The 12,664-nt window shown below is 42.1% G+C and overlaps 1 protein-coding gene across 1 annotated transcript; it reads left to right on the top strand.

The window, feature by feature from the left end:
• The first annotated feature begins 5,600 nt into the window (after positions 1-5,600).
• Positions 5,601-10,462, top strand: LOC122690086 (allergen Bos d 2-like). Its single transcript, XM_043897049.1, has 6 exons — positions 5,601-5,755; positions 6,298-6,437; positions 6,634-6,704; positions 8,012-8,119; positions 10,155-10,256; positions 10,426-10,462. The coding sequence occupies exons 1-6, from the start codon at positions 5,675-5,677 to the stop codon at positions 10,440-10,442; spliced, it is 519 nt and encodes a 172-aa protein (XP_043752984.1). The 5' UTR covers positions 5,601-5,674; the 3' UTR covers positions 10,443-10,462.
• The last annotated feature ends 2,202 nt before the right edge of the window (positions 10,463-12,664 follow it).

Below are 12,664 nucleotides of genomic sequence, written 5' to 3'. Positions count from 1 at the left end.
TGACATGATTCAGCCGTGCGTGCACATTTGGCCCCCATCCTGAACCCCCTTGGAGAAGGCAATGGCAACCCACTCCAGTACTCTTGCCTGGAAAATCCCATGGACGGGGGAACCTGGTAGGCTTCAGTCGGTGGGGTCGCTAAGAGTCGGACGTGACTGGGTGACTTCACTTTCACTTTTCACTTTCATGCACTGGAGAAGGAAATAGCAACCCACTCCAGTGTTCTTGCCTGGAGAATCCCAGGCACGGGGGAGCCTGGTGGGCTGCCGCCTATGGGGTTGCACAGAGTCGGACACGACTGAAGCGACTTAGCATCAGCAGCTGAACCCCCTTCCCACTTCCCTCCCCATCCCATTCCTCAGGGTCATCCCAGCGTACCAGCCCTGGGTACCCTGTCTCATGCATCAGACCTGGAATGGTCATCTGTTTCACATGTGGTAATATACATGTTTCAATGCTATTCTCTGAAATCACCCCATCCTCGCCTTCTCCCACAACTCCAAAAGTCTGTTCTGTACATCTGTGTCTCTTTTGCTGTCTCGCATACAGGGTCATCATTACCATTTTTCTAAATTCCATATATATGCGTTAACATACTATATTGGTGTTTTTCTTTCTGACTTACTTCGCTCTGTATAATAGGTTCCAGTTGCATCCACCTCAGTAGAACAGATTCAAATGTATTCTTTTCAATGGCTAAGGAATATTCCATTGTGTATGTGTACCACAGCTTTCTTATCCATTTGTCTGCCGATGGACATCTAGGTTGCTTCCATGTACTGGCTATTGTAAACAGTGCTGTGATGAACAGTGGGGTACACGTGTCTCTTTCAATTCTGGTTTCCTCAGTGTGTATGGCCAGCAATGGGATTGCTGGGTCATATGGCAGTTCTATTTCCAGATTTTTAAGGAATCTCACACAGTTCTCCATAGTAGCTGTACTAGTTTGCATTCCCAGCAGCAGTGTAAGGGGCTTCCCTTTTCTCCGCACCCTCTCCAGCATTTATTGTTTGTAGACTTTTGGATAGCAGCCATTCTGACTTCCGTGAGATGGTTCATACTGTGGTTTTGATTTGCATTTCTCTAATAATGAGTGATGTTGAGCATCTTTTCATGCGTTTGTTAGCCATGTGTATGTCTTCTTTGAAGAAATATCTATTTAATTCTTTGACCCAATTTTTGATTTGGTCATTTATTTTTGTGGAATTGAGCTTCAGGAGATGCTTTTATCTTTGAGATTAATTCTTTGTCAGTTGCTTCATTTGCTATTATTCTCTCCCCTTCTGAAGGCTACCTTTTAACCTTGCTTATAGTTTCCTTCTTTGTGCAAAAGCTTTTAAGTTTAATTAAGTCCCATTTGTTTAATTTTTGCTTTTATTTCCATTACTCTGGGAGGTGGGTCATAGAGGATCCTGCTATGATTTACATCAGAGAGTGTTTTGCCTATGTTTTTCTCTAGGAGTTTCATAGTTTCTGGTCTTACGTTTAGATCTTTAATCCATTTTGAGTTTACTTTTGTGTATGGTGTTAGAAAGTGTTCTAGTTTCAACCTTTCCAAGTGATTGACCAGTTTTCCCAGCACCACGTGTTAAAGAGATTGTTTTTTCTCCATTGTATATTCTTGCCTCCTTTGTCAAAAATAAGGTATCGATACATGCATGGATTTATCTCTGGGCTTTTTATTTTGTTCCTTTGATCTATATTTCTGTCTTTGTGCCAGTACCATACTGTCTTGATGACTGTGGCTTTGTAGTAGAGCCTGAAGTCAGGCAGGTTGATTCCTCCAGTTGCATTCTTCTTTCTCAAGATTGCTTTGGCTATTCGAGGTTTTTTATATTTCCAAACAAATTGTGAAATTATTTGTTCTAGTTCTCTGAAAAATACCATAGTGGCTGGATAGGGATTGCACTGAATCTATAGATTGCTTTGGGTAGTATATTCATTTTCACTATAGTGATTCTTCCAATCCATGAACATGGTCTATTTCTCCATCTATGTGTGTCCTCTTTGATTTCTTTCATCAGTGTTTTGTAGTTTTCTATATATAGGTCTTTTGTTTCTTTAGGTAGCTTTATTCCTAAGTATTTTACGCTTTTTGTTGCAATGGTGAATGGAGTTGTTTCCTTAATTTCTCTTTCTGTTTTCTCATTGTTGGTGTATAGGAATGCAAGGGATTTCTGTGTGTTAATTTTATATCCTTCAACTTTACTATATTTATTGCTTAGCTCTAGTAATTTTCTGGTGGAGTACTTAAGAGTTTTCTATGTAGAGGATCATGTCATCTACAAACAGTGAGAGTTTTACTACTATTTTTCCAATCTGGATTCCTTTTATTTCTTTTTCTTCTCTGATTGCTGTGGCCAAAACTTCCAAAACTATGTTGAATAGTAGCGGTGGGAGCGGGTACCCTTGTCTTCTTCCTGACTTTACGGGAAATGCTTTCAATTTTTCACCATTGAGGATTATGTTTGCTATGGCTTTATCACATATGGGTTTTATTATGTTGATGTATGTTCCTTCTATGCCTGCTTTCCGGATGGTTTTTATCATAAATGGATGTTGAATTTTGCCAAAGGTTTTCTCTGCATCTATTGAGATAATCATACAGTTTTTATCTTTCCACTTGTTAATGTGGTGTATCACACTGATTGATTTGCAGATACTGAAGAATCCTTGCGTTGCTGGGATAAAGCCCACTTGGTCATGATGTATGATCTTTTTAATATGTTGTTGGATTTTCTTGCCTAGAATTTTGTTCACGATTTTCCCATCTATGTTCACCAGTGATATTGGCCTATAGTTTTCTTTTTCTTTTCTTTTTTTTTTTTTTTTTCTTTTTTCTTTATGGTATCTTTGTCTGGTTTTAGCATCAGGGGGATGGTAGCTTCATAGAATGAGTTCGGAAGTTAACCTTCCTCTGCAATTTTCTGGAAGACTTTGAGTACATGTTAGCTCTTCTCTAAATTTTTGGTAGAATTCAGCTGTGAAGCCATCTGGACCTTGGCTTTTGTTTGTGCCCACTCCAGTATTCTGCCCTGGAGAATCCCATGGACAGAGGAACCTGGCAGGCTACAGTCCATGGACTGGCAAGAGTCAGACAGGATTGATGAACTGAGCACACAAACACACATGCAACAAAAGTGAACAGTGTTTACAAGGGTAATGATGGTGTTTACAAATCACGGGGTCTGTGGTGTCCGACTAGGGGGAGCTCCTCTCCAGCTCAAACCCCACAAGCAGGGGCCTTGCTGCAGATGCAGGTGCAGAGTTGCCTAAAGTTCTTCAGAAAAGTTCCTCATCAGACATTGTTCAAAGTAATAGTCATTGGTTGCTGCCAACTGATGGGCAAAAGGAGCATCATGGGTACCCCACAGGTCATGACACTGGACTAGACAAAACACCAGGAAAAATGTGTAAGGGAGATGGGAAAGATGAGGCACTCCACTCTGGAGAGCGCTGGTAGGCTCCTGAGGATGTGGAAGGCTGGTGCACCTGAAATGCTGTGGAGTGAGAGGAAAGAGAGAACAGGGCACTGGTCACATACCCTGCCAGGGCTCACGGTGAGCTGCATGCACCGTGAATGCACGTTCTAACCACACTCTGGTCTCCAAGGTCAGGATATTGATGTCCGTTGACTTGAGTTGTTGACAGAAAACGCAACAATAGTGGTTGACGACTAAGTTATGCCCCCTTTGAGGATCACCGCCTAGTGTGGTGAAGGGGCTGGCATAACTCAGGGAAGCTATGAGTCATTTCATGTAGGGTCACCCAAGACAGATGGGTCAGTGTGAAGAGTTCTGACAGAACGTGATCCACTGGAGGAGGGAGTTGCAAACCACTCCAGTACTCTTGATGTGAGAACCCCACGAGCTGTGTAAATTGGCAAACAGTTATGACACTGAAATATGACCTCCCCCGCCCCCCAGGATGGAACGTGTCCAATACTGCTACTAGGGAAGAGTGGAGGACATCTAGTAGCCCCAGAGAATGAATCTATGCTAAGGTCTCAACCAAGCAAGCCAGCCTAACACAAGAACTAAAACTAAGAAACAGAAAAATTAACTGAGCAGAAGGGCTTCCCTAGGGGTCCAGTGGTTCAGAATCCACCTGCCAGTGCAGGGGCCACACAGGGAATCTTGATCCTGGAAGATCCCACAAGCTGTAACAACAACAAAGGCTACACAAACTCTGCCTGTGCTCCAGAGCCTGAGCAAGAAAACCACCACAATGACAAGCCCCGAGGCCATAACTAGCAAAAGGCAGAACACAGCACGTAAGACCAAGCGTGTGCTGTAAAACTGCGGGAAAAAAAAAAAAAAAAAACCCTTAGAAGAAGTTTTAAGAAGTGTGACCCCTGAGATACCCCATGAAAATACTTTTTAAAAAATTCTGAGGGAAACAGCTGCCATTTGAATAATGAAAACAACATAAGGAAGCAGGCAGGAAATATGAACCATTAAAAAATTTTTATCTGAAAAATTATTTTAAAGGCTCTCTATCCAGTTGACAAAATATCAAATCCTGGGGAAGAGGGATCCTCTAGCACAAGTGTTTTAAGTTTAATCAGTGTGGGTATACCAACTCTTAGAAGTTTGCAGGGAGTTAAGGAGCAGGAAGTTATTGTCAAAGAGAAAATGTCACTGGTAATTTACATAATACACAAGTGAACTAACACATTAGTTACTCACTTTACCCCGTGTGTGTGTATGTGTGTGTGTGTGTGTGTGTATGAGGTAAAAACACTTAATCTGCTCTAATCGCCTGACAAGTGTATGTGCACACACTTATTACAATCTCTGAAAAGAAAACAACTGACCCCACAGAGTCCGGGCAAAGATGGAGCAATGGAAATTCTCATCTCCTGTTGACAGGGATCGAACATCAGAGGCACTGAGATCCAGCAATCCAGCCCCTAGGCCCCTACCCAGGAGATAAGATGGCTCACTCCTTACTAAATCTTGTCTATGAACTTGCATTCTTCAACACTGGAATGGATGAAAGTGGAACATATCCCAATGATACAATGCAGGGGCAATGGGAAAGGAGTCTACAAAAATGTACAGCTGTTTATTCAAACGAATCTGCTGAGGGAAAGAAGTCAGTAATGCACACACAAGGAGTGGAATAAGTGGTACAAAGTACATAAATAATATTCAAAGATTATTTGAAAAATAATGATTGGAAAACATAGAGAATTAAAAGGCCAATATTTTATAACTCCAAAAGGAGAAATAAAATTATGAGTACCTATATGGTACACCTGTAACAAAAAATACTGTACATCAATTATACTGCAATTTCAATATTAAAAAGAAATTATTGACCCCTCTGAGGAAGTCCCTCCTAAGTGATTCCTGGTAGAGATACCACATATTTATCTTCTTAAAACAAAGGTGCCATCATTAGTTTTAGAAAATAAGCTTAAACAGACCTCTTCTATGTGAAAGAAATAACACAGGGCTTGTATAAGAAGCACAGAATGCCAAAATGCTCAGCTGCCAACCAGGATATCAGAGGATTACGTTTAGGTCACCATGATCTGGTGATTAACCACTGTTTGATCAACATGTATTCCGCCAAGAGACGTATCCTATAAAAAGTGGAACCAATTCACAACCTCTCCAACTACCAGGACACCCTCAGCTTCTCTAGCAGGACGACAAGAGTCCCAAGATGAAGGTGGTGTTCCTGACCCTCCTCTTTGGTCTGCTTTGTGGGGCCCAGGAAACTCCAGCTGAAATAGACCCCTCAAAGGTACCCAGAATGAGCTGATCTGCTTGAAGGTCTTGCTTGTTTGATTGTGTGTGTATGCGTGTGTGCTTGTGCATGTGTGTGTGAGGTTGTGTGTGCATGTGACAGAGATATCTTTGTGTACATGTATGACCAGACTGTAAGACTTCTGTGGCTGACGTATCTATGTGAATGTAATATCTGTTTTCGGTATTTTTCATTTATCATATTCATCTGAAGGTAAAACAGACAAACAAGTAAAAAAGCCTAACAAGCTAACATTCAGAAAGATATGAACTGTCACAGTCTTTACCGGCATTGTTTCAGCTATTTCAAAACACTCTGAACTGTCTGCAAAAAAAGTCTGAATTCTATGCTCTGTGCTCCAGTAGGAAAGATGATTTCATGTCGTGTTATCCAGCAAGGTAGGGGGTGGAACTCCTCTTTGCTTAATAAGATTCAATTCACTTCTCCTCTGTGGTAAATGCAGAAGCAAAGGTAGTGCTGTGCATTGGTGAGTAACCAGAAAAGAGACTGGCTGACATTGATGAAGACCTTCTTTCTAGGTCACAGGAGAGTGGCGCACCATTTATGTGGCCGCGGATAACAAGGAGAAGATTGTGGAAGGGGGCCCACTGAGGTGTTATAATCGTCAGATTGAATGCAAAAATGACTGCGAATACCTCTTCATTTCATTTTATGTCAAGTAAGTACAATCCTCCTGAACTGAGAACAAGAAGTCTGTTGGCTTCTGACATGGGGTCCGATGTCCAATGTGCAGTGAGAGGTGTGAGTCAGTGCTGTGAGGTTCAGCCCTATTCAACTCTATTCCCGGTGGGGTGTCCTCAAGCCCTGGGGAGTGAATGGTGAGGAAGGAACATCTTGTCTGTTGGGTTTTTCAGATTTGACGGCAGATGCCAGTTTTTCTCGGAAGAGCTAAAGAGACAAGAAGGAGGTATTTACATCATAGAATGTGAGTATTCCAGCTTCTCTGATGGGTGGTCTTCCCCAAACCACGGAACGTGTTTGGACTGAGAGTCTCCATTTCATCCAAAACAGCTAGATGTCTGGATTGGTGAACTATTTCCTCTACTCATTGCCAATGCAACCTTGGAAAAGCCATTAATTTTTCAGCAATCAATTCTGTCCCACAACACCAGGATGACGTCCAAGGTTGCAATGTGGCCATTCATGGTCTCTGAGAAAAAGCCCCAGAACACTGACTCCTCGTGTTCCTCAGGCATGGAGAAGTGCAATTACCTCTGTAGGCTAATAACGACTGTTTCACAATTTTTGCTTTCACTTGACCTACATGATGAAATTTGTTTTGAATAAAGAAATTCTTTAAACATTAAAAGCTCCTCATTAGCAAGTTTAGTAAGTAGAACATGACTAACTTAAAGTCTAAAAATGGAAACAGTTAAAATAATGGCCAAAATTTGAAACTCATTTTCATATAATTTGAAAGGGACTTTAGCATAGACTTATCTCTATAGCTTAAAATAAGGAGAAATAATTCTCAAATGTGAATATCAATAAATAATTTGAAAGAGGCATTAACATAGACTGCTATCTCTGTAGTTGAAAACGACAGGAAAGAAATCTCAAATATTAATATCAGCACTGCAATATTCTATTCAGTGATCAAATGTCTGTATGTTTCATTTTCATGGGGAAAAAATGTACAACTGAGCACTCTAATCTTTGTCTGATGCATTTATTTTAATTTCAACTCTGGACAAAGAGCCACAGGATCTAACCTGCAACCATTTCGGATTATATATGTCCAACATTTTGCAATAAACTAATTTATACCTCTTTTATTACAACTTGTACTAGGAAATAACTCTGGATGAGGTACTGACATTTATGTTAATATCATTCATTTAAATTTTTGAATTCCTTTCTAACCATGCTTGTGCTTGCAAACTGGGTTACAAAATTCTTAAAAATTTAACAGTCAGCTCTTGCGAGCTCGCATGAGATGGCTGAGGTTCAACACCTGCTAGAGTTGCAGTAAACAACTTTTTATCATGCACAGACTTCTCAGTCTAGAAGACTGGAAGTCTTCATCTTCAGGAGAAGGGGGTGTGGAGGAAGCTTTCCTAGTTCACTAACTGTCTTAACTACTTCTAACAACGCATCACGAGAAATCTCAGTGAGGCAGAGTTCACCATCCAAATGAAGACTGATGATAGTATGTGAAGAATACGTGAGGCTCAAATGAAAAGAAAATATATTAATCACATTGAAGCTTGATTTTTTTTTTCTCTGCCACAGTCGCAGGTACAAATTATTTGCAAATCATTCATGTAACAGACAACATGCTGGTATTTTATTTTGAAAACCATGATGGACAGAAGATCACAAAAATAACTGAAGGTTGCGGTACGTACTACAGCTTACCCAATACAAGGCAGATGTGTTCATAATGATCAGTATTTTTACAAAAAGGAGAGAGATACACACATAACTTCTATTAGGGCTTCCCTGGTGGCTCAGATGGGAAAGAACCTACCTGCAATACGGGAGACCTGGGTTTGATCCCTGGGTTGGGAAGATCCCTTGGAGGAGGGAAAGGCAATGCACTCCAGTATTCTTGCCTGGAGAATCCCAGGGACAGAGGAGCCTGGTGGTCTATACACCATGGGGTCACAAAGAGTCGGACACGACTCAGCAACTCAGTACAGCATCTTCTATGAAGCACATTGGAACAGATGTGTGTTTACACGGAGAATTCAGACTTCATGTGACGTGAATCAGGGATATACAAAGTCTGTCTGCTAGAAAAATGAGGAAATGTGTCCACTGGGGGATTCTATCAGATGGCTTTTTTTTTTTTCAACGAGATACACTCATCCCAGAGATCCAAGGAAATCTTTCAGGATGCTCCATGAGGTCCCTGCCAAGGATCACACAAACAGAGTTGCTGGGTCCTGACACCAAAGTGAAATGAGGTTTAAATCTGAGTTTAGAAAACTCACAGGTCCCGGCCATGACTGCGGTCATCTCCACGACAAATGCTTTCTCCTTTGTCACAATCATGAAAGTGCTGCCTCAGCCTGAACCCCGCGCTCTGCAAATACCACTGGATCACCCTGAAGACTGCAGAGGCAGAGTGGTCTGGAATATCAGTCATTCTGCCATCCGGCCAATCCCTTGGGTTCACTGCCACATCCCTTTATCCCCTCTGCTATTATATCCTCATCAGGGATGGGTGGGGGTGTGTCTGTTCCCTGAGGATGACAGAGCATGAGTGTTTCCCTCAGTAGCATGTGTGATGCTGTTACCAAATGTGGGATCCTGCTGCCTGCCCTTTAAAAGGCAACTAAGAGGCCAGCTTCTTAGAAAGAAAAGTCGGTTTTCGTTCAGAGGCAGACAACTGGGGGGGAGGGTGTACTTCTGTCCAAGGGCTGACTGCCCCACCCCACAACTGGCAAACAGTGGGACAAGAGCTTTTATAGACAGAGGGAGGGCCTCCTTGCAAAAACAGAAGTCAGCTCCAAAAGTCATTTTCAAATCGGTCATCAGTGGTCTGACCAGCATCATCGTGATTGTTTTAGGCACAGTTAACCAACAATTCCCTATCTTCCTATCTCCTTGAAATCAATTCTCAGAAACACGGGAGCTTCTGTCATGGCTACAGTCTGGTCAGCCTGTATTTAACTTGTCCACCAGGTGGAGCTTTCAGCGTCTATAAGACAGCTCACAGGATATGACCCAGAAGAGTATCCACTCTCCTTGGGGAGGAAATACAGGTCCTTGTCTATGCTTCATGACTACATTATTATTATTTCATCTCCTCTGTCTGTTTTCCTTTGCTATCCTGACATTCTCAATTTTCTGATTCAACTTATTCTTTGACTAATATCTTTCACAGACAAAAGGCAGGCTGAAAATTGCAGGGGCGGGGCAAGGAACATAAGGTGTTACACCGCCTCAATAGGATTAGTGTGCTTTTGAAAATTCCAAATCATTCCCCACCCATTCATTTCATCAGAGTTCATGAAAACCCCAGGGATGCCATTCTAGGATGTAGACAAAGTGGACAGGAAGCATTAGAATTGGGGCTGATTCTGAGTCTCAGACTTGCCACGACCTTCTCTGATGTACCATGAAAAACTGCATCTCACCGTGGCATGCTTTAAACTCACAGCTGAATGATCTGTAGCTCACTCAGTAGTTGCAAGAACTGGAATGTGGTAACATGTCACCTATGTGGACTCTACCCTCACGGACACATCTGAAGACCTCTGGGCACACTTGGGCACGTGTAGAAAAATAGCTGGATTTTAGGTGAGGGTGGAGGGCCATGGTGTTCGTGAGACTTACTAGACACTACAAGAGCGAGCCTCGTGCCTCTCTATAACCTATAAAGGATTCTAACGCACACCTCTTCTGCCCTGTTTGCTATGAAATCCAGCCAGAGGAACCAGTTTCACTCAAGAAGAACTTCAGAAGTATCAGGAGCTGAACAGTGAAAGGGGGATTCCAAATGAAAATATTGACAATGTCATCGAAACAGGTAAAGCCCCGGAGGAAAACAGCTATCCGAAATGAAAACCCATCACTAGGGCATTCGATTCAAAATTCCCATTGGCACAGATATCTTTTTAAAAAGCTGTGATGAAATAATCCTTGGAAACAAAGGCATGTCAATGTTCATTATTCCCCTTATTCATTCTCTTTCACAGACAACTGTCCTCCATAAGAACAGAGAACATCAGTTTGGTGAGTAGAAACATAACACATACAACACTGAGCTGTTTTCAGTAGGTTCACTCTTTGGGGGAGGGGGGTTTCACTGTTTTAAGAATGGGATACATACAAGATGGAATATTACTCAGCCATGAAAAAGAGTGAAATCATGCCATCTGCAGTAACATGGATGGACCAAGAGATGATCTTACTAACTGACGTCAGTCAGAAAGAGAAAGGCAAATATCATATGCCATCACTTCCACGTGGAATCTAAAATATGATTCAAGTGAACCATTCATAAAACAGAAACAGACTCTCAAACACAGACAAAATGGATGGTTACCAAAGGGGAAGCAGGCAAGGTGTAAATTAGGAGTTTGAGATGAGCAGTAAAATATATAAAATAAACGACAAAGACATAGTGGATGGCACAGAGAACTATACTCAATGTCTTGTCATAATTTATAAAGAAGAATCTAAAAGGTGTTACATACAGACATGTATAACTGAGGCTTTGGAGGTGACTCAGTGGTCAAGAATCTGCCTGCCAATGTAGGAGACATGGGTTCTATCCCTGATTGAGAAGATCCTTTGGAGTAGAAAAGGGTAACCCACGCCAGTATTCTTGCCTGGAAAATGCAATGGACAGAGGAATCTGGCAAGCTATAGTCCACAGAACACAACAGGTAGGACACGACTTAGCGACTAAACAGCAACAACAAATATATAAATAAACCACTTTGCTGTACTGCCGGAAGTAACACAACGTTGCAAATCAAGGACGTTTCAATAAAAACTAATTTACGAAAAGAACAGGATAACAGAACATTCCACCTTGCCAGGCGAGGGATGGGGCTTCCACAAGTGTTTGGATGTAAATGTTCAAACACAACACTGGTCTAGATGCCACAGTGAGATGCTCTGAGGACAGAGGAGGAGGCTGTGTGACGCCCCGAGCTGTGAAATACGATGACCCCCGGTGAATCCCACTGTGAATGAACGGACCTTGCAGCCACAACACATTCATGATGATACACGAGACGACAGAAGACATAAGCCGCACAGGTGACAGAGGATATAGTCTCCTCCATCTCAGACCTCTGAATGTGTAACGTAGTGACTCTCAGCCTAAGAGCTGATTCGGGGCTGCTTACATCTGCTTTCACCAGTTCTATGCAATCCCACAGGGCCACACTCACAGAGGGACTTCTGTGAACCTTGTAGGGAAATTTCTGCATTGGTTCCACCATCCACTGCTTCTATCTTCTCTTTCATGCGATGACCAACATCATATCAATCCTAATCAGCTCAACAATGTGCTTTTTTTTTTCATGTTTCAAGAAGAAAGCAAAGTTAAGAATATGAGCGGCGTCGCAACACTAATGGGTCACAATCATTCGCAAGAAGATAACAGACCTTGAAATTGTCATTTCTCCTCTCCCAGGAAGTTATGACCCATGACTTTCCTACCATGAACCTCCTGTGTTCTTGTTGATGTTACTGGATTTCTAAACTGATCAATAAACTGATTAACGCACGTATGTGTCAGTGAGGACATTTGCCATACCTCTAATGCACAAAGCATGTAAATCCAACTATGCAGAAATCAAGTGCACAATGAAGCAAGTGATAACCCTGTTTAGGACCCCTGGTGTAAATCCCAAAAGTGTCTTGGTGAGAAGAGAGAATAAACCACAGATGGTAGTTTTACATTGCTTTGCCTGGATTGCAGTGAGAACAACATGCAATAATAATATGCAGTGTCTACAAGTGAACCTATTTTTAACAAAACAGAAATAGACTCTCATAGACATACAGAGATCAGACTTGTGGGTGCCAAGAGGCAGGGGAGGGATCGGGTGGGAGTTTGACATTAGCGGATGCAAACTTTTATATGCAGGACAGAGAAACAATAAGGTCCTACTCTAGAGCACAGAGAAGTATATCCAGTCTCCTGAAATAAACCACACTGGGAAAGAATATCAGAAAAAGAATGTCTGTATAACTGAGTCACTAGTCTGTACAGATCAGTTCAGTCGCTCAGTCGTGTCTGACTCCTTATGACCCCATGGACTGCAGGACGCCAGGCCTCCCTGTCCATCACCAACTCCTGCAGTTTGCTCAAACTCATGTCCATTAAGTCAGTGGTGCCATCCAACCATCTCATCCTCTGTCATCCCCTTCTCCCCCTGCCTTCAACCTTCCCCAGCATCAGGGTCTTTTCTAATAAGT

This window comes from Cervus elaphus, chromosome X, assembly GCF_910594005.1.
Source record: "Cervus elaphus chromosome X, mCerEla1.1, whole genome shotgun sequence".
NCBI lineage: Eukaryota > Metazoa > Chordata > Mammalia > Artiodactyla > Cervidae > Cervus > Cervus elaphus.
The sequence above is the reverse complement of the archived record's forward strand: the minus strand, read 5'-3'. Positions and strand labels throughout refer to the sequence as shown.